At 38.5% G+C, this 22,771-nt stretch overlaps 1 protein-coding gene across 2 annotated transcripts; it reads left to right on the top strand.

The window, feature by feature from the left end:
• The first annotated feature begins 2,550 nt into the window (after positions 1–2,550).
• Positions 2,551–17,929, top strand: LOC125263726 (calpain-2 catalytic subunit-like). Of its 2 annotated transcripts, none has more exons than XR_007183882.1 (21): positions 2,551–2,842; positions 4,311–4,380; positions 7,122–7,240; positions 8,408–8,511; positions 8,715–8,883; positions 10,043–10,126; positions 10,210–10,295; positions 10,374–10,448; positions 10,529–10,689; positions 10,783–10,952; positions 11,471–11,482; positions 12,185–12,396; positions 14,124–14,160; positions 16,029–16,094; positions 16,179–16,236; positions 16,357–16,421; positions 16,906–17,035; positions 17,150–17,228; positions 17,344–17,460; positions 17,574–17,632; positions 17,718–17,929. XR_007183882.1 is itself a non-coding variant. In XM_048182870.1 (21 exons), the coding sequence occupies exons 1-21, from the start codon at positions 2,606–2,608 to the stop codon at positions 17,739–17,741; spliced, it is 2,073 nt and encodes a 690-aa protein (XP_048038827.1). In that variant the 5' UTR covers positions 2,551–2,605; the 3' UTR covers positions 17,742–17,929. The 2 variants fall into 2 exon arrangements, 1 of the variants encoding a protein (XP_048038827.1); XM_048182870.1 differs by having other exon boundaries at positions 16,906–16,974.
• Positions 17,930–22,771: the final 4,842 nt, after the last annotated feature.

The following is a 22,771-nucleotide window of genomic DNA, read 5'->3' as shown; positions in this document are numbered from 1 at the left end:
AGAAAAAGTTTGAGTAGTTTGCATCACTGGATGTTATTGTCAGTCTTTTATCATTTCTATCGCAAAACAGCTGACATGTATTAGATGTTTCGCTGTTTACATCTATTCTCTTTCAAAGTTAGATGGCTGGAATTCACGTTCTGCTTCTGTGAACAATAAGCCCCGCCTTCTTTGATTTGATTGGCCATCTCAATCATTTTGATGATGACATTAGACTGCTGAGGCAGACCAGTCACCAGACTAAAAATGTAACTTTTAAAGGTGCTACAGAGGATCTTTTCATCGACTGAGAAACCAAAGACTGTTACTGAGTTTTTGAAATGAGCGCATGCGTAAGAACAACCCCCCTCCTTCACAGCTCATTTCGAGGGAACGCCTCCCAAAACTCGTGCACGAGTATTGGAACATGAGTGTTTACCACCGGCATTCGCTGTGTCGTGTTAGTGGATTCATTATGTTGGACTCACCGCAGGTAACTCATAATCTGCAGTTGTTACTCCTGTCTCCTGACAAAAACATTGAACGCGGCGCCTGTAGAGTAGAGCCCTGCGCGGGACTGATTTCCTTAACCCGCACCCGCCCGCTCCCGCTGAATGTCTGACCAGGACCGCCCGCTCCCGCAACCCGCGTGTTCCACTCCTGCCCGCGCCCGCAATGTTTGTGTCCAAACCCGCCCGCTCCCGCGGACTTTCTCTCAGAGCTTGTGAAAACAGGCCTAAACAAATACTCTCAGACTAAATTCGTTCAAGTTAACATCCAGAATAACAGACTTTAAACATGATTGCGTTTATCAGAAAGTAGCCGCAAAAACAAAGCACCACACGTGATAAAAACATTGGGTATTTTTCTTTATTAGCGTTATAAAACATTAACCGTTAAAACGAAACCACAACTAGCGCCACCTCAGTTTTTGAACGCAGGCTACTGCATGCACACTCACTGAACGATTAACTAAACAAGCAGTTTAAATAACAGTTTAAGTAAATAAGCCAAAGCACAAAACGAAATAACTTTAACTTATTAAATAAACACCAGTACATAGGACTTACAAAGTAGACTAGATGTAGCCTACTTTAAACAAATTAAATATAAAACGAAATAAATAAAATAAATAGAATGCCTTAACAGGCTATTGCAAAAAAGAAAATAAATAATACTAATAAATAAATAAAAATAACGTAGCCTACTTAAACTAATGATCACTGGGCCTTGCATTAGGCTACTTACTCCAGGAAAAGTATATTACTGACTGACTGCGGTCGCAGACTTGTGCGTCTTTCTTCCATGATCCGCCCACACACACTGAATGCCCTCTCTGATGGTGCACTAGATCATGCGAGAATGCTCAAAATAGAACGCGCGAATTTTAAGAATTGTTTCCAAGTGTCTGACTTGTCTTGCTTTGCTTTTGTCATTAAAGAGCCGCTTTAATTTTCCTCTCAACTTAATTTGTTGACCGTTTCTATTACCCGCCAAATTCCACCATTCCCCGCGGGTCTCCCGCAAAGTTTTCTGACCGCCCACTCCCGCCCGCAGCAAAGGTAAAACCGCCCGCTCCCGCGAGATTTGCGTTGGGTCCCGCGGATCCCGCGGGAGCCCAAACCCAATGCAGCCCTCTACTGTAGAGTGTGGAAAGTTACTGTAGCACACAGCCACGCACGTCTCGCACAAGGAACGTCATGGCAGTGATTGACAAGCCAGAGGGCCAATCCAGGCACGTCTTTCACAAGGAATGTAATGGCAGTGATTGACAAGCCAGAGGGCCAATCGTTTACACAATGATTGCGTGAACGATTGGCTGATGTTTTTAAGGCCTTACCTCGTGCACAGATGATGTATATTAATATTATTCCTTTCAGTGCACCTAATAAATCTTTTATCAGTTAGTAAAGACAGTTTCAAGTAATATTGCAAAAATGTATGAAACAAAACATCCTCTGTAGCACCTTTAAACCTTTTTGTCATCCTGCAAGCAGGTTGAGTCAAGGACCTATCAGCCTGCGCCATCTAGAGTTTCATGACAGAACTTTGTATTTATCTAAAAAATATTTATATAATTAGTCACAAAAGGTCAATGTGTATTCCATAAACTGTATGTTTTGAGGGGAAAATAATGCTTTTTTTTTTTTTTGTAGCCAAGATTTTAAGGTATACATAGAAACGGCAGTTCCAAAAGAAACCCCCAAAAAATCTATTCAATAGACAAAAATTGTGAAAACCAGCCCTGGTCTCCCAAAGAACAAAAAAAAAAAAAGAAAAGAAAAGAAAATAACAATAGAAACAAAAGAGGTCTGCATTTAGAGTATTGTAAGAGTGTATTGAGTCACACTTTACAGGACTCATGTTACAGTGCAGTTACATTGGTAAATACTAAAGTAGTGAAATTAATATACTTTGAAAACTTAAATTGCTTAAGTTTCCTTCACAGGGTTACATGATGCTAAACCAGTGTGAAAGCAACACCTGCCCCTATGCGCTGACAGGTGAGTGTGACTCCACCCTCATGTTTATCATACAGCGGCTCTCAGTATAAAACCAGCATCAGTGTCACACAAACACTCACACACTATAGACAAGCTACACTTGAGGACGACTACGGGGCAGCATGTCTAATATTGCAAAGGTTCTTTCTAGGAGGCAGGACAGAGGAGAAGGAGTGGGAACAAACAAGAATGCGATTCTCTACAACAAGCAGAACTATCAGAGCCTGAAGCAGGAATGTCTGGCAAAAAAAACCCTGTTCTGTGACCTGACCTTCCCTGCTGAATCCGACTCTCTGGGATACAACGAACTCGGGCAGCAGTCCATCAAGACCAGACGAGTGGAGTGGAAGAGACCCAAGGTACTGTGATGTCCTCTGTGTGAGTCTGTGTGTGCTTCTGGTAACCTACATATTATAGGGACAAAATGTCCCCATGAAGATGGCAATAGCCAAAATCCTTGTCCTTATGGGAACATTTTTTGATCCCCATGAGGATAACAGCTTATAAATCATATAGATTGATGTTTATTTTTTGAAAATGAAAACATGCAGAAAGTTTTCTGTGAGGTTTAGGGTTAGGGGATATATTATACAGTTTGTACGGTATAAAATCATTATGTCTATGGTAAGTCCACATAAAACTTGAACATTACCTAAACTCTAAGTTTAGGTAAATATAAAGGCATGTTTTTGTGATCTTTGTTTGTTTCTTTTTTTTTTTTTTAACAATATCTTAAAAAATACTTTTATTATATTGTTAATTTGTTATAATAATATTAAATGTTAAAAATATTTTTCATAAGTTTTTTTGTTATCCTTGTGTTTTATAGAATCTAACTGATTCACATTCACAAGGAGCAATGGGAAGTGTTTTTATAATTAATCATTATAAATGTAGTCATATCCATGTGATCGGACTCCTACAACGAACGCAGTTGAAGTTTCATAAAAATCAATCAATGTATGCAGATGTTATAACACACTTCCTGTTTCCCTTTTCTCGCCATAAATTCATTGCCTCGCCACGGCCAAACTGTTTGAGATATCAAAAACCTGCTCGCAATATAGCATCCTCAATGTCTTGACTTCATGCTGACTGAGTTTGGTGGTGATTGGATTAATCACCTAGGAGGTGTATATCAAATTCCAGAGCATACGTTTTTCAAACAACCCATAATAGCTGACTTCCTGTTGAGCTGACCATAACTTAGAGCATGAAAGTTGTTAGGCCCGATGAGGTATATATGTGTACCGAGTTTCATACCCCATTCAAGGGGGCGCTGTCGAACCCCTGTGCCATGCCCGGGTACCAGCTTCTGCGGCGTCCTAATGGCTGCAGATTCCAATGTGTGTGCCAATTTTCAAGAGTTTTTGAGCATGTTAAGGGCCCCCCCCCAAAAAAAAAAATCATCCTTAGAAAAACAATAGGGCCCTGTGCGTTAGTGCCTTGGGCCCTAAAAATGTTGATGCAATATAAAACATTTTTTACAGTTTAGCTGAGATACAAAACATGTATTGTTCTGTACGTGTGCATGCATAGATATGCTCTCTATGGTAACCGACGGAAGCTCATGTTAGTCTTCAGGTGTGAGGAGGATCTTTGTGTGTATTTCTGTATGTGTGTTGATACTTACAACAAGCATACTCTCTGCTCATTGGTATCTCTATTTTTTCTTTTATGTATACACTAGCCACCACACAATTGTTCAAATGAACATTTTACATGCGCTGTTTGCTAAGAGCAAATAAAATGTATTGTTACTCATGTGTACCATTGCATAATGTAATAATATCAGCTCTAATTGTGGTCAATTTTCTGTTTTTAAAGGAGCTGTGCTCAAACCCTGAGTTCATTGTGGACGGTGCCAAGCGGACGGACATCTGCCAGGGAGCTTTAGGTGAGAAAAGATCCTTTTGGTCACATTAGTGTTCAGGTGTGGCCTGTAGAGAAACACAATGAATCATTTATGATTTTTGCTAACGTGGTGGGCAGTATAGGTGAAGACATTATTACTGTCACGATCACCGTCTGCTCCTGTCAGTTCCCGGACTACACTTCCCACAATCCTCCCTGCCAGTCACATGTTCACTCCACACCAATCACCTGTTGCCACATACAGCCTAGCACACTACACTAATCACCACACCCAGCTGCAGCTCATTACCAGGACTATAAAGGACTTCCATACACTCCACCTCACCGCGAAGTCTTGTTTCACATTGTGTACAATTCCGAGCATTTATTTCCTGCCTGTTACCCGTTATTGACCCGTTGCTGCCTGTCCTTGACCCTTGCCTTGTCTGCTGTTCTGTGAGTGATATCTGCCTGCCTCGATCTACTGCCTGTACCCTGACTACGACTCTGCCTGTCCCTTGCTGTTCCTGTTTGCTCCTGATTGACCCTGCCTGTATGACCACGCTCACCTTTAATAAAAGCTCGCAACTGGATCCCTGCCTGAGTCCCCATTCGTTACAATTACTGATTTCAGAATCGAAAACAAGCTGAATATAGCATTTCAGGATCAGTTTGATTGTGTATTATGATATGAAATGAGGTGTTTAGTTACCTGTATCTGCTGGTGTGTCTGCTTTATGTAGTTTAAGTACACTTGTCTTCCACCCCAAACTCACATAGACTCGTATTGTGCAGAGCTAACCACCATGACAAACGAATGTAAATACTATATCAGAAAAGATGTGAAACTTGAGCCATTAACACTTTAGACCTATTTTGTTTGTTCAAACAAAAAGAGAGATAAAATTGTACAGATCCCCCATAAGTACATGGTCATGGAAGAAATAAATTATATTTCAATGCATTTGCATTTGCTCACAAAACTTTTTTGATCCCCCAAGAAATTCCCAGCAAATTAAATTTCACAGGAAACGCAACAGAACTCGTTTAGCTATAGATATCTTTTTTGCATGAGAACGCAAAAGTTGCGTGAGTGAATGCAACGTTTTTTCAGGGGAACACAGCACTTTTGCAAGAGAACACAAAAGTATGTAGCCCCTAAAGGGACATCATGGTGGATAGGAGGAAAAAATATATGTCAGTGCTTTTGCGTTCTCTTGCAAATGTTTGCATTCCCCTGAGAAAGAGCTCAAAAGTTTTGTGTGCAAACAATGTTTCTTGGGGGAACGCAAACATAAATTTTTTCCTCCCATCTCATATTTTTTTTCCATCACCATGTGTCTTTAGGGGCTCCTTACAAAAGTTGTGCGAGCAAATGAAAATGTTTCTCTGGGGAACATAATTGTTTTGCAAGAGAACACATAAGTTAAATGAAAAGTTTCTCCGGGAACGCAATATTTTTGCAAGAGAACACAAAACTTGTTAGAGCAAATGAAAAGCAGGGGTCTCAAGTGTCACGCATTGAGCGTGACAGTCACTCATTTCGGTCTTTTGTCACGCACTCCCGCCACACATTGTATTTCTCACGCAGAAAAACTATTTATCATATATTTAATATGCCGCAGCGCCCAAAATGTATCTGGCCGCGCCGCTCTCTCTGGAACCGGGAAGGAATCAAGCGCGTCTCAAAACCTGCCACTTATCAGCCAATCAAAAAAAAAGAAAGAGGCTACACAATAGCCAATCAGAAAATAGCACTATTGTATCTGGGTAAGATTTAACGCAACAACCAATGAAAAAAAAGCATATCCTGGAATTGTTCATCATCATCCTCGTTCACCCACAGAAGAAACCACTGGAGCTCTGAGCATCACTTTGAGCACAGAGTAAGTCATGATCTCCTGTTTTAACGTTACAACAAATTCACAACTTGTTTGACACAAACAATGACAACTTGACTGCTGTTAGATAATCAGATAATCAGCATCAGTTTTTCATGTGTCTGAACTTAGCCAACAGTTTTACAGCCTGTTCATTGACACCTGCTCAGAACAAGTAGTCTAGGCCTAGTTATATTTTGCTATCACACGATGACACGATGCCTGTCTCCAAAACTTGAGAGCCCTGGAAAAGTTACTCTGGAGAACGCAAAATTTTTGCAAGAGAACGCAAAGGCTGTGAGAGCAAATGAAACGTTTCTCCGGGAACGCGATTTTTTTGCAAGAGAACGCAAAAGTTTTGCAAGCAAATGAAAAGTTTCTTCGGAGAAAGCATTATTTTTGCAAAAGTTGTAAGAACGAATAAAAAGTTTCTCTGGGAACAATATTTTTGGGCAAGAGAACACAAAAGTTGTGCGAACAAATGCAAAGTTTGAACGTAAAGTGCGAACAAATGCAAAGGCGAACGTAAAATCTGCAAGAGAACGCAAAAGTTTTTCGAGCGGATGAAATACATGCCCAAGTTTTAGTGGTAAACAGTTAACAACAAAGCATGAGCAACAATATGAGTGATTCTAGTTTTAGTAATGGCTAATTAAAGTTACCTACAAGTGCTGTGGAAAAACATGGGAGTGGTCAAGTCTTAAGCTTGAAGGTTGTAGGTTCAAACCACACAATGGTTGATCCATGAACCATCACCATTGAGCAAGACACTTACACCCAGAAAACACATCCTTGAGAAAAACGCTGAAGCCTAGGTTGATCCTGCAAGACTATCAGTGTACTAGAAGATAGTTTGCATAAAATAGGCATAATAAATATCTAATTATGTTTGATACATTGGCAGGTGACTGCTGGTTGCTGGCAGCCATTGCATCTCTGACTCTGGATAATGAGATTCTGGAACGTGTAGTTCCACATGGACAGAGTTTTACGAAGGACTATGCCGGCATCTTCCACTTTCAGGTCAGAACATACAAACAGACTGAGTTCACATTGAAGATCTGGGATTTAATTTAAACCTGGGGGGGAAAGTCTTAATTTTAGGATAAAAAACAAACAAACAAACATTCAAAATGCTTTAAATCATTTTAATCACTAATTTTAAAGGATTAGTTCACTTCATAATTAAAATTTCCTGATAATTTACTCACCCCAAAGTCATCCAAGATGTTCATGTCTTTCTTTCATCAGTCGAAAAGAAATTATGGTTTTTGAGGAAAACATTCCAGGATTTTTCTCCATATAATGTACTTCAATAGCAACCAACAGGTTGGTCCAAATGTCAGTTTCAGTGCAGCTTCAAAGGGCTCTACATGATCCCAGCCGAGGAAAAAGGGTTTTGTCTAGAGAAACAATCTGTCATTTTCTAAAAAAACAAAAAGTTATATACCTTTTAACCACAAATGCCTGTCGTGCACTGCTCTGCGACGCACCATGCATTACGTAATCACGTTGGAAAGGTCATGCGTGATGTAGGCAGAAGTACTGCGGTAGGGCAAAAATCTCATTTTCTCCTCCAACTTCAAAATCGTCTGACATCGTTGTTTTACCTTTTTTTGTAAAGGCCGTTTGACTTAGTTTTGCACATTCGCTTTGTAAACACTTGCTCGGTACTTCCGCCAATGTCACGCGTGACCTTTCCAATGTGATCTCGAAATGCATGGCGCATCGCAGAGCTAGTGCAAGACGAGTGTTTGTGGTTAAAAAGTATATTAACTTCTTTTTTCTTTTTTTTTTCTTTTTTTGAAAATGACATTGTTTTACTTGACAAGACCCTTATTCCTTGGCTGGGATCATGTAGAGCCCTTTGAAGCTGCACTGAAACTGCAATTTGGACCTTCAGCCCATTGGTAGCCGTTGAAGTCCATTATATGGAGAAAAAATAAATATTTATTTAAATATAATTTTAACTAATATAAAATATTATCTAATACTATATTGTAATAATTTTTTTAAATGTAATTAAATGTAAAAATTGTATAATTTATTTAAATTTAGAAAAGTGGTAGGCAAGTCTGGTTTCAGACTTTTGGACTTCAAGTACTTCTTATGATGCAATATATGATCATATTATAATTTCAGTGATAAAGCTACACTGTCAGACTGATGGTGTTGTTCTCGTCTCTTCAGTTCTGGCAGTATGGTGAATGGGTGGACGTGGTCATTGATGACCGTTTGCCTACCAAAGAGGGCTCTGAGTTTTGGAGCGCTCTACTGGAGAAAGCCTATGCAAAGTGTGTGTGTGTGTTTATTCATCATAAATTACCTGCTACTACTTACCTGAACTGCAGTAGTGAACAATATGAAAATGGGTCATCCAAAAAGCTTGGTAAACACTGTGCCTCCTGTACAACCACAGCCTTCAAAACATACAATGTTCATACAACATGTCACATACATACCAACCGGTGACGCAGATTTCTACCATATTTTGCAGGGTAAATGGCTCATATGAAGCTCTGGATGGAGGTTCGACCACTGAGGGTTTTGAGGATTTCACCGGAGGCGTCGCTGAGAAGTATGAGCTGAGCAAAGCTCCTCCGTACCTGTTTAAGCTCATGCAGAAAGCACTGACACTGGGCTCATTACTGGGCTGCTCCATTAAGGTAAGTCTCATTCCACTTCTGTTGGCTTTCTTTTTGTTTGCATTTTGTTACATCTTTTTGTCTGCTATAGCTTCTCTATGGCAATAATAAATAGTGATTAATACATAATAATGCGCAAGTCTTCAGATAAATGTTTTGTTGGAGCTGTGGTCTACTTAACAAACACACTTTACAAATATCCAGATGAAAGGACACTAATTAGCTTTTGAGACCGAACAATTTGCATGTGCTTCAAGGATATTTTGCAGGCGACTTACTAAGAATACTTGCCACATGTGCAAATAGGTTGGACTTTTTGTGTGGAAATATGAATCAGTGACATGTCCGGTGAGTATGCTGGCCATGCAAGAACTGGGATGTTTTCAGCTTCCAGGAATTGTGTACAGATCCTTGCAACATGGGGCCATGCATTATCATACTGCAACATGAGGTGATGGTTGTGTATGAATGGCACAACAATGGGCCTCAGGATCTCGTCATGGTATCTTTGTGCATTCAAAATGACATCAATAAAATGCACCTGTGTTCATTGTCCATAATATATGGCTGCCCATACCATAACCCCACCGCCACCATGGGCAACTCGATCTACAACGCTGACATCAGCAAACCGCTCGCCCACATGATGCCATACACGCTGTCTGCCATCTGCCCTGTACAGTGAAAACCGGGATTCATCCGTGAAGAGAACACCTCTCCAAAGTGCCAGACGCCATCGAATGTGAGCATTTGCCCACTCAAGCCGGTTTCAATGACGAACTGCAGTCAGGTTGAGACCCCGATAAGGACGATAAGGATGCAGATGAGCTTACCTGAGACGGTTTCTGACAGTTTCTGCAGAAATTCTTTGGTTATGCAAACCGTTTGTTGCAGCAGCGGTCCGGGTGGCTGGTCTCAGATGATCTTGGAGGTGAAGATGCTGGATCTGGAGATCCTGGGCTGGTGTGGTTACACGTGGTCTGCGGTTGTGAGGCTGGTTGGATGTACTGCCAAATTCTCTGAAACACCTTTGGAGATGGATTATGGTGGAGAAATGAACATTCAATTCATGGGCAACAGCTCTTATGTGGGAAATACATGTTTGAACCTGACTAGCAACAGTTTTTATCATTAAAAAATTTCAAAAGCCAAAAGAAATAATATTTTATTTATTGAGCAGATTACCAGCTCAAATGAGACGGAGAAGAAGACGAGTCTGAAGCTGGTGAAGGGTCATGCCTACTCCGTCACGGCCGCAGAGGAGGTCAGACATCGCCACTGATGCTGAAATATGGATTTGATAGGAATAATCTGAAGGAGCTCTAATTATTGTCACCTTACATGCAGGTTCACTTCAGAGGCAATCCGGTTGAACTGGTGCGTATCAGGAACCCGTGGGGTCGTGTGGAGTGGACGGGCGCTTGGAGTGATAAGTGAGTTCCCTAAACAGATCACACTCCTTCAACATCGGTCTTGAGAGTCCTGTAAAATGTTTCCCATCTCTTCCTCAGTTCCAAAGAATGGGATAGCATCAAACCAGAGGAGAAAGCGAAACTAAATCATTCAGCTGAAGATGGAGAGTTCTGGTAAGAAAACTTTGGCTTTTTAACCTTTTAACCCTCAACAACATAACAAATAACTTGACTAATCTTCCTCATCCTGTCAGGATGGCGTATTCTGACTTCATACAGCAGTTCTCGAAGTTGGAGATCTGCAATCTGACTCCAGACAGTCTTTCAAGTGACAGTGTGAGCCACTGGAACTACAACCAGTTTGAAGGAAACTGGAGGGTGGGCTCCACCGCAGGGGGCTGCAGGAGCAACCAAGGTATATCAAATCAACATGAATGTGCCTGAAACCAAATTTGGTTTTAAAGTTGTTTTTGTTCCACCATCTAATCATTTGGTTTCTCCCCTCCAGCTACATTCTGCTCAAACCCTCAGTTTGTGATCAAGCTGGAAGATGCAGATGATGATCCCTATGATGGCGAAGATGGATGCACGTTCCTTGTGGGTCTGATGCAGAAAGATTGTCGTAAAGAAAAGCGGTTTGGACAAGACCGGAACAAAATTGGCTTTGCTATCTATAAGGTAATTGGTTACATACAATCAGTAATACCATTGAAAACTAGAAACAACTTTACTCTCAACACCAAAAACAACTTTGCAACCAACAGTACCACTGGTTCTAGAAGTGTCTTTCCAAGTTATTTTCTCCATAAAGATTAAAAACAAGTTCAAGAAAGATTTATTAACCAAACCAACCTGCTAAGATTAATCACAAAATTACAAAATTTGATAATAATTGGCCTATATTTGAAAATGGCCTATATTTGAAAATCACGGGTAGTGCAGTTCTTCACCTGTTTGATTACTAAGATTTTTTTTCTTAAATGATGTTGAAATATTGATTAATAGCCTCTGAGCCTCATGGTAGGTCTGTCTGGAAATGTAAAAAAACAAACAAACAAACAAAAAAAAACAACCACAGAAAAAAAAAAAAAATATATATATATATATATATATATATATATATATATATATATATATATATATATATATATATATATATTTATATATTGAATAATATAATATTCTTTGTTTTTCAGGTTCCAGATGAGGTGTGTATGAGCTCTATATGTTTTGTACATAAGAGTAGCTGGACAACACAAATGTAAGGCAAGGTGATGCTAAAAAAATGAGACTGGAGGAAAAAATTACATTTCAGTGCCTTTGTATCTCAAAATGTTCTTTTCAAAACTTTCTCCTTTAGGAGAGAATGCAAAGTTTCTTGGGTGAATGTAATCCTTTGAAAGTTAATGCAGTTTTTTTGGAGGAACACAGTCCTTTGGGAGACAATGTAAAGTTTCTTTGGGGAACGCAATCCTTTGAAAGTTAATGCAGTTTTTTTGGAGGAACACAGTCCTTTGGAAGAGAATGTAAAGTTTCTTTGGGGAACGCAATCCTTTGGGAGAGAAAGCAACGTTTTTTGGGGGAGGGCAATCCTTTGGGAGAGAGCGCAACGTTTTTCTGGGGAACGCAAAGTTTCTCGGGGGAATGTAATCCTGTGGGAGAGAACGCAGAGTTTTCCGGGGATTGCAATTCCATGGGAGAGTACTCAGAAGTTTCTTGGGGGAACACAATCCTTTTTCGAGAGAATACAAAGTTTTTAAGGGGAACACAATCCTTTGTGAGCAAACACAAAAGCACTGAAATACAACTGTTCATCCCATTTTACATTTTTTCCCATCACCATACATTTATTTGGAATAAGCTGTCCAAGTTTTCAGATACAATTTTATCCATCTGTGTTTGTGTTACAGTTAAAGGGTCGCAACAATATTCAGCTCGGTCGTGATGTACTGCTGCGTCAGCAGTTCGTTGCAGGGAGCAAAACCTTCACCAGAATGCGAGAGATAAGCGAGCGCTTCAAACTGCTTCCTGGTGAATACGTCATCATCCCCTCCACTTTCGAGCCGCATCGCAAGGGAAGCTTCGTACTCCGTGTGTTCACAGAGAAAGAGGCTGCTGCCAGGTTAGTTTCAAGCGTGTAAAAATCATGGGTTTAAAGGGATAGTTCACCCAAAAATGAAAATTCTGTCAGTAATTACTCACCCTCATGTTGATACAACTATGTAAGTCTTTCTTTCATCTTCGGATCACAAATTAATATTTTTGTGATTAAATATGAGAGGTGGAATACTCCTCCATTGGCTTTAAGGGGGCCCAAACTTGTCCGTCCAGAAAGTCAGTGAAGAAAATGTTTAAATAGTCCATGCCACTACAGTGGTTCAACCGTACGTTTCTCAAGCGACGATAATACTTTTCGTGCGAAAAAAACAAACAAAAGAATGACTTTATTCAACTATTCATTTTCTCTCTTGTAGGCCTCTGACGTTAGTTCACGAGAGCTCCATGACGCATGCGCGAGAACTAAACTGACGACGGTCTTCTTCTACTACTACTTGTTACTGGCTGCTCACTCCTTAGGAGTATTACCGCCACCTAGTGTTCAAGTGCTGGCATAGCCGGAAGCGCTAAACTTTGTTTACAAGCAGGTGAACGTGCGCGCTGTATGTAAAAACCATTATTTGTAAATATGTCGGCAGATTTTGACGTAGATGAAGACTTGAATTTTTTTAACCAACCTTACTTATTCGAACCTGAATACACAGACATTGAAATGCAAGAGATGGAAGAGGCTGCCGCTGCAACACAACCACAGTCTCAAGCTTCCGAAAGACAGAGAGCATTGGAGAGCTGGTGGTGTAAATGTAATCAGTGCCAGGCGATGCCAACTGAACAGGAGAGCATGTGCTGCATCGATTGGGACATTGTCATGCCACAGCTTGAAAGTTTGGATAATGCAGACAATGGGACAAGTGTATTTCGCTGTATAACCGAGGATCCTGGTTTTCCGCCCCTGCTAAGTCGAAGTGTTTTAGTGCACACTTTCTAACCATTGTAAACAATTACTTAGAGCGAGACCAAAAGCACGATCAATGTCGAATTCAATAGCTTACATACAGCGCGCGCGTTCACCTGCTTGTAAACAAAGTTTAGCGCTTCCGGCTATGCCAGCACTTCATCTTGAACACTAGGTGGCGGTAATACTCCTAAGGAGTGAGCAGCCAGTAACAAGTAGTAGTAGAAGAAGACCGTCGTCAGTTTAGTTCTCGCGCATGCGTCATGGAGCTCTCGTGAACTAACGTCAGAGGCCTACAAGAGAGAAAATGAATAGTTGAATAAAGTCGTTCTTTTGTTTGTTTTTTTCACACGAAAAGTATTATCGTCGCTTGAGAAACGTACGGTTGAGCCACTGTAGTGGCATGGACTATTTAAACATTTTCTTCACGGACTTTCTGGACGGACAAGTTTGGGCCCCCTTAAAGCCAATGGAGGAGTATTCCACCGCTCATATTTAATCACAAAAATATTAATTTGGGATCCGAAGATGAAAGAAAGACTTACATGGTTGTATCAACATGAGGGTGAGTAATTACTGACAGAATATTCATTTTTGGGTGAACTATCCCTTTAAATAGTTCTAGTTTTAGACCACATGGTGACGATGTTGCACAGGTCTGTTTTGTCTACTCTAGAGTTGATAGTAACACTAAAACATCTGTTTGTTCTGTGTTTGTGTCTGTTTTTAAATCATAACAAATAAATCATAACAAATAAATCATAATTGTTCTTTAAACATTCTTGTATTTGCACCCAAATGCATGATGGATGTAATTCTGACTCTCGTCCCTGCAGCCCGATGGATGCAGAGATCAGTGCAGATATAAAAAAGGTGAATTTAAGTTATCATTTAAACATAGCATATACACTGCATTCCAAATTATTATGCAATTGACATATCAGTAAGATTTCAGTACAATAAATATTCAGATTTTAGTTTTTCTAAGAAAATGTTTGTTTGTTTATTTATCCATGTCTTTTTAGATAACTGGTATCAATCTCAGACAAAATAATTTGCCAGATCTATGGAAACCCTACTTAGAGGTTGTTCCACATTATTAAGCAAGTCACAGTTCTCATGCAATATGGGGAGGAAGAAAGATCTTTCTGAAGATGAAAAGCATGAAATGGTGCAATGTTGTGCAAAAGGCATGAAAACAACTAATATTGTGTGAAACTGAATGGAGATTATCGAATTATCATAAGATTTGTGAGTGATTTAGAGCACAGCAGAACTCGGTCAGATAAAGGTTTATTAATGAAAGTTCCTATCAAAAAAAAAAAATTGTATTAAAAGGGCAGCTATAAAAAAAAGCCAGTGTTGAGCAGCAAACAGGTATTTGAAGCTGCTGGTGTCGCTGGAGTCTCAAGAAGCTCTCCATGCAGGTTGTGGCAGTTGTGCGTAAAGATGCATTTTAGACACCACTAACCAAACCTAACAAAGAGAAACATTTACAGTGGGTGTAGAAATACATTTTCAAACAGTTTTATTGCTGTGGTGGTTTTTTTGCAGCATGGGATAGTGCATAGTGCATTGTACAATAGTGCATTGTACTATGCACTATCCTCCTTTTTATATCATAGCTGAAAATGGCCAGTTATAAACTCCATATATCTTGCAAAAGTCATTTTAATACCCTCCATCTCACCTCCCAGTATTCCAGCCCAAATCATCACCCACCAGCTCCTTGCTGACGTCACAGTCTTGTTGGAACGTGGTGGCCATTCACCAACCATCCAGAAATCCATCCATTTAGACCATCCATTGTAGTACGGCATTAGTCAGTGAATAAAACTATTTAAAAATTAGTCTTCATGTATTTCTGAACCCACTGTAAATGTTTCTCTTTGTGAGGTTTGGTTTAGGGTGGCTGAAATGCATCTTTACGCACAACTGCCAGCCTGCATGGAGAGCTTCTTGAGACTCCAGAGACACCAGCAGCTTCAGATACCTGTTTGCTGCTCAACACTGGCTTTTTTATAGCTGCCCTTTTAATACAATTAATTTTTTTGATAGGAACTTTCCTCAATAAGCCTTTATCTGACTGAGTTCTGCTGTGCTCTAAATCACTCACAAATCTTATGATAATTCGATAATCTCCATTCAGTTCTCACACAATATTAGTTGTTTTCATGCCTTTTGCACAACATTGCACCATTTCATGCTTTTCATCTTCAGAAAGATCTTTCTTCCTCCTCATATTGCATGAGAACTGTGACTTGCTTAATAATATGAAACAACCTCTAAGTAGGGTTTCCATAGACCTGGCAAATTATTTTGTCTGAGATTGATACCAGTTATCTAAAAAGACATGGATAAATAAACAAACAAACATTTTCTTAGAAAAACTAAAATCTGAATGTTTATTGTACAGAAATCTTACTGATTTGTCTCTTGCATAATAATTTGGAACGCAGTGTATATATATATATATATATATATATATATATATATATATATATATATATATACCCACATTTTTAAAGAGACTTCTTTTAAAAACATTATTTCTATTAGAAAATATTTTAAAATGTAATTTATTCTTGTGATGGTAAAGCATCAATACTCCAGTCTTCCAGTGTCACATGATCCTTCAGAAATCATTCTAATATATCATTCTATATATATATAATTTATTTAATATAATATTTATTTATTTTTATTTTTTTTTCATTTAAAGAACACTTTTTCTTTTCCAGCAATACATATCCAAGAGTGATGTGGACCCAGATTTCAAAAACCTTTTCAATGAGTTTGCTGGAAACGTAAGTCACATGACATCATTTTCAGTTTTGGGTTATTATCATTTTATTTTTCCCAGTATGTATGATCTTGTCTTTTCTCTGCAGGACTCAGAGGTATCTGTGACTGAACTCCAGAAGATCCTGGACAGTGTTATCTCGAAACGTAGGAAAACACTTTTCCACTTTTATTCACATAAATATTTAGATGCATTTAAAAGCCCCTTGAAATGGTTTAACAATCTGTTCTGTTCATTCTCACAAAGTTTTGTGCTTTTTCACACAGGAACTGATCTGAAGACAGATGGATTCAGTATCGAAACCTGTCGCCAGATTATCAGCCTGCTAGATGTATCCTTACCTCACTGGATGATATGAATAGATAGATAGTTTTTATCAGCCAAACCTCTTTGTCCCTAAATATTTTCTTGAAGTACCCCCCGAGATTTTAACTTATATTTCAATAATTCTTATATTCTTATATTTCAACACATTCGCATGTTCACGTTTCTCTGATTTTGGATGACTATTTTCTTTCGTGATTATTTTCATATAAAAATATTTTAAAAATATAGTTTTTGTAAGTGTTATTTTGATTGTTTTTATTTTAAAAATGTTATTAATTTTATTTTACATTTTATGATTTAATTATTAGCTTTTCATCAACTCACAATATGCCTGCGATTTGCAAACCTCATTTTGGAATTTAAAACACGGATTATCTAAATGTTTTAAGGGTGCTTTAAGATTCTCAACACTAGCATTCTTCCATTGGACGACTGCAGCAAACAAATTAATCATCATAATCCTGCTATAACCTTTGACCTCAGTTCAGAGAGATGGCAGTGGCAAACTTGGCCTTGTGGAGTTTCACGCACTGTGGACAAAGATCCAGAAATATTTGGTATAATATATATTTTGGTAAAATATTTCAGATCAATCAAAAAAATCTCAAACAAGACAAGGTACAGATATATCGTGCATCCCTATTATGACAGAGCAACAATGTTGTTCAGATCAATTCTTAATTTTTAGTGATGTTTATTAATGAATGTGGATTTTCTGTCGTACCTCACCAGGAAATTTTTAAGAGCCGTGATACAGACAACTCGGGCACTATGAGTTCCCATGAGATGAGAGATGCTGTGAAAGAAGCAGGTAATGAGTCTATGGTTAGACAGTGAATTAAGAATACATTTCTTCTAAAAGTGTGTAATAGCATATAGATCATAATATAGAGTGAAGTAATGCTTGTATGCGTTTTCCTCTACAGGGTTCCAGCTGAACAACGAAGTACTTCAGGTGATAATCTTACGTTATGCCAATCAGCAGTACGCCATTGACTTTGATTGCTTCGTCAGCTGCCTGATTCGCCTGGAGATGCTCTTCAGTAAGTTTTACTGGAGATTATCCAGAATGTTTTAAATGACTGGAAATAAATGGAATTATGACAGTTTGTTTATAAGTGTTTTACTGTAACGTTTTCACCTGTGCTCTACACAGAAATGTTTAAAACGTTCGATAAGAAGAACACTGGGAAAATCGAGCTGGATATCCTGCAGGTGATGCACAAGTGTGAACACGGACGTTGATTTCTGTATCTCCTCAATGTAGCGTTATTATTTACAGTGTTGTTTTGTGTTGCAGTGGCTCTGCTTGGCTCTCAGTTAAAAATCCGCTTACCATAAAGTCCATTCATTTCCTGCACTTCAAATGAGGAGGACACAGCAGACCAGGAATATACTAAAGGGGGGTTGCTTGAGTAAAATCAACTATATGGGCATAAGCTAAACTTTTAATTGCTTTCAAAATGCAATGTTTATGGTGCTTATCTGCTGAAAATAAAACCATTTACAATAATAAAGATGACTGAATCACATTTTTCATATTTACCAAGTCTGATGATTTGATATCCTGTTTACAAATAATTACCATTGTTTCCACCAAAAAAACATTGTTTTTAAACTAATAGGTATGACATTGGATTATACCATGGTATTTATTTACATGGTAGTACAATGGTACTTTATTGTTAGTGCATATAAACGGTCAAAGATTAAGCTATAGATAGGGACTTTGTGAAAGCTCAATACTCGTTCAGCTGCACAAAAGCGCCACCTGTCGGATTTTAAAGGCGGTGCAGACAGAGCGTTGATTTATACACATGATGTACAGGTGCTGGTCATATAATTAGAATATCATCAAAAAGTTGATTTATTTTACTAATTCCATTCAAAAAGTGAAACTTGTATATTATATTCATTCATTACACACAGACTGATATATTTCAAATGTTTATTTCTTTTAATTTTGATGATTATAACTGACAACTAAGGAAAATCCCAAATTCAGTATCTCAGAAAATTAGAATATTACTTAAGACCAATACAAAGAAAGGATTTTTAGAAATCTTGGCCAACTGAAAAGTATGAACATGAAAAGTATGAGCATGTACAGCACTCAATGCTTAGTTGGGGCTCCTTTTGCCTGAATTACTGCAGCAATGCGGCGTGGCATGGAGTCGATCAGTCTGTGGCACTGCTCAGGTGTTATGAGAGCCCAGGTTGCTCTGATAGTGGCCTTCAGCTCTTCTGCATTGCTGGGTCTGGCATATCGCATCTTCTCTTCACAATACCCCATAGATTTTCTATGGGGTTAAGGTCAGGCAAGTTTGCTGGCCAATTAAGAACAGGGATACCATGGTCCTTAAACCAGGTACTGGTAGCTTTGGCACTGTGTGCAGGTGCCAAGTCCTGTTGGAAAATGAAATCTGCATCTCCATAAAGTTGGTCAGCAGCAGGAAGCATGAAGTGCTCTAAAACTTCCTGGTATACGGCTGCATTGACCTTGGACCTCAGAAAACACAGTGAACCAACACCAGCAGATGACATGGCACCCCAAACCATCACTGACTGTGGAAACTTTACACTGGACCTCAAACAACGTGAATTGTGTTCCTCTCCTCTCTTCCTCCAGACTCTGGGACCCTGATTTCCAAAGGGAATGCAAAATTTATTTTCATCAGAGAACATAACTTTGGACCACTCAGCAGCAGTCCAGTACTTTTTGTCTTTAGCCCAGGCGAGACGCTTCTGACGCTGTCTGTTGTTCAAGAGTGGCTTGACACAAGGAATGCGACAGCTGAAACCCATGTCTTGCATACGTCTGTGCGTAGTGGTTCTTGAAGCACTGACTCCAGCTGCAGTCCACTCTTTGTGAATCTCCCCCACATTTTTGAACGGGTTTTGTTTCACAATCCTCTCCAGGGTGCGGTTATCCCTATAGCTTGTACACTTTTTTCTACCACATCTTTTCCTTCCCTTCGCCTCTCTATTAATGTGCTTGGACACAGAGCTCTGTGAACAGCCAGCCTCTTTTGCAATGACCTTTTGTGTCTTGCCCTCCTTGTGCAAGGTGTCAATGGTCGTCTTTTGGACAACTGTCAAGTCAGCAGTCTTCCCCATGATTGTGTAGCCTACAGAACTAGACTGAGAGACCATTTAAAGGCCTTTGCAGGTGTTTTGAGTTAATTAGCTGATTAGAGTGTGGCACCAGGTGTCTTCAATATTGAACCTTTTCACAATATTCTAATTTTTCTGAGATACTGAATTTGGGATTTTCCTTAGTTGTCAGTTATAATCATCAAAATTAAAAGAAATAAACATTTGAAATATATCAGTCTGTGTGTAATGAATGAATATAATATTCAAGTTTCACTTTTTGAATGGAATTAGTGAAATAAATCAACTTTTTGATGATATTCTAATTATATGACCAACACCTGTATATGTTTTGATTAATGTTTATAAAATTGTCAGTTATGCAGATTTATTTTATTGCTTGAGCACCGAATTATATTTATTACATATAGCACTCCATAGACTGGAGAAAAAAAAAAAAAGAAAAGAAAAAAAAATAGGATAGACCATGACAATTCTCAAATGAATTTTTGCTTTCCCTTGGGTGGAGTTTGAAGTCGTCCCCCTTGCTGGATGCAACCACACCCTAACCCTACCCATAACCCTATCGCTAAACATAACTTTACCCATAAGGTCGACAAAGGTGGAGCTGGATGTCATTTGGCTCAGTGAGTGCCACTTCACAATCCCAACAAGGAAACGAAATTAGACTATGACAACACTTTATGTATTTATGTGGGAGGAGAAGTTAGTGTTTCAGCTGTGAAAGTAGTTAACCCTATACCAGCAAAAATGCAATATGCATAAAATAGCTTATAAAACAATCCAGAAAATAGGAAATCCCAATTGCAAAAAAACATTTGGTGATGTAATTTAAGTATATGATTAAGTATTTGGAATTTGATAGGACAGCACAATTTGTAGTAGACTATCCATTAGGTTTTGAATTGGCATAAACACATTAAACGCTTGGCCATGTCTATGGACACCCTTTTAATGGTTTTGCCCAGGCCCCTTAATTCCAATGAAGACAAATTTTGTTTCCTTCTCTGTCAATCCACAAATCAAGGTTTATATAGAAATGGTTACTGAATCCCAACAAATACCTTTAGGGTGAATTGCAAGTCAGTGTTGCGATCTAATTTTCAGGGGAAGTTGCTAAAGAAGGGTCGATTTGTTGCTAAATGACATTGTGATGTCATTGCCTGATGATGTCAAACCATGACGCAAAACTGCGTTATTGCGTAGAATACACATAAAAATATGATTTGAAATATGTTAATATGGATTTGTTCATAAAAATTTATATAAACATATTTTATTTGTAAAAGTAATTTAAACAGATAGAAATTTTTGTTTTTAAATAGAATGTTGACTTATTGAACAGTTACACATTTTTTAACAATTACATTTTATGTGTAGGCCTATTTTCTTATTAACTAGTAAAACTACTTTTTTTTTTAAATGTAGTTTTAAGCAGTGTATTGCTAGTTAGTGTGCTACACTCTAAGAAATGTCTGTGAAAATAGGGCACATTGTACTGTGTTAATATGAAGGAATTATCCGTACTGATTTTTCACAGGTGTTTTACCTGTGTTTTAAATTACACATTGCATTTTGTGTTTTAGGGTTACACAGGATCACAACTTAAAGGGTTAGTTCACCCAAAAATGAAAATTCTGTCATTTATTACTTACCCTCATGCCGTTCCACACCCGTAAGACCTTCGTTAATCTTCGGAACACAAATTAAGATATTTTAGTTGAAATCCGATAGCTCTGTGAGGCCTCCATAGGGAACAATGGACACTTCCTCTCTCAAGATCCATAAAGGTACTAAAAACATATTTAAATCGGTTCATGTGAGTACAGTGATTCAATATTAATATTATAAAGCGACGAGAATATTTTTGGAGCACCAAAAAAACTAAATAATGACTTATTTAGTGATGGCCGATTATAAAAGAATACTTCAGGAAGCATCGGAGCACAGATGAATCAGTGTGTCGAATCTGCTGTTCGGAGCACCAAACTCACGTGATTTCAGCCGTTGGCAGTTTGACACGCGATCTGAATCATGATTCGACACACTGATTCATTTACGCTCCGATGCTTCATGAAACAGTGTTTTGAAATCGGCCATCACTAAATAAGTCATTATTTTGGTTTTTTTGGCGCTCCAAAAATATTCTCGTCGCTTTATAATATTAATATTGAACCACTGTACTCACATGAACCGATTTAAATATGTTTTTAGTACCTTTATGGATCTTGAGAGAGGAAGTGTCCATTGCTCCCTATGGAGGCCTCACAGAGCTATCGGATTTCAACTAAAATATCTTAATTTGTGTTCTGAAGATTAACGAAGGTCTTACGGGTGTGGAACGACATGAGGGTAAGTAATAAATGACAGAATTTTAATTTTTGGGTGAACTAACCCTTTAATTACCAGTACCTTTTTTCTGTTTTTCTGCCGTTTTTTTCTTAAAGTGTAAACCTAATAACATGCTGTATCATAAACAATTATTACTGAACAACTATCAACTTAATTCATGTTTGATGTGTGTACTGTTAGGCATCTTTCTTTAGCTCTATCCAGTGCTGCTTGGCCTGCTGTAACTGTTCAGTGGTTTCCTCTTTTTGTGTCATTTAGATGAAAATATGTGCCTTTTTAAAGGTGCCCTCGAATGAAAAATTGAATTTATCTTGGCATAGTTGAATAACAAGAGTTCAGTACATGGAAATGACATACAGTGAGTCTCAAACTCCATTGTTTCCTCCTTCTTATATAAATCTCATTTGTTTAAAAGACCTCCGGAAAACAGGCGAATCTCAACATAACACCTACTGTTACATAACAGTCGGGATCATATATGTACGGCCCCAATATTTGCATATGCCAGCCCACGTTCCCAACATTATCATTATGAAAAGCATTAGACAAGGGCAGCCAGTATTAACGTCTGGATGTGCACAGGTGAATCAATAGACTAGGTAAGCAAGCAAGAACAATAGCGAAAAATGGCAGATGGAGCAATAATAACTGACATGATCCATGATATCATGATATTTTTAGTGATATTTGTAAATTGTCTTTCTAAATGTTTTGTTAGCATGTTGCTAATGTACTGTTAAATGTGGTTAAAGTTACCATCGTTTCTTACTGTATTCACGGAGACAAGAGCGTCGCTATTTTCATTTTTAAACACTTGCAGTCTGTATAATTCATAAACACAACTTCATTCTTTATAAATCTCTCCAACGGTGTGTAATGTTAGCTTTA

Source organism: Megalobrama amblycephala, linkage group LG2, assembly GCF_018812025.1.
Source record: "Megalobrama amblycephala isolate DHTTF-2021 linkage group LG2, ASM1881202v1, whole genome shotgun sequence".
Classification (NCBI taxonomy): Eukaryota; Metazoa; Chordata; class Actinopteri; order Cypriniformes; family Xenocyprididae; genus Megalobrama; species Megalobrama amblycephala.
This window is presented reverse-complemented; position numbering and strand designations above follow the sequence as displayed.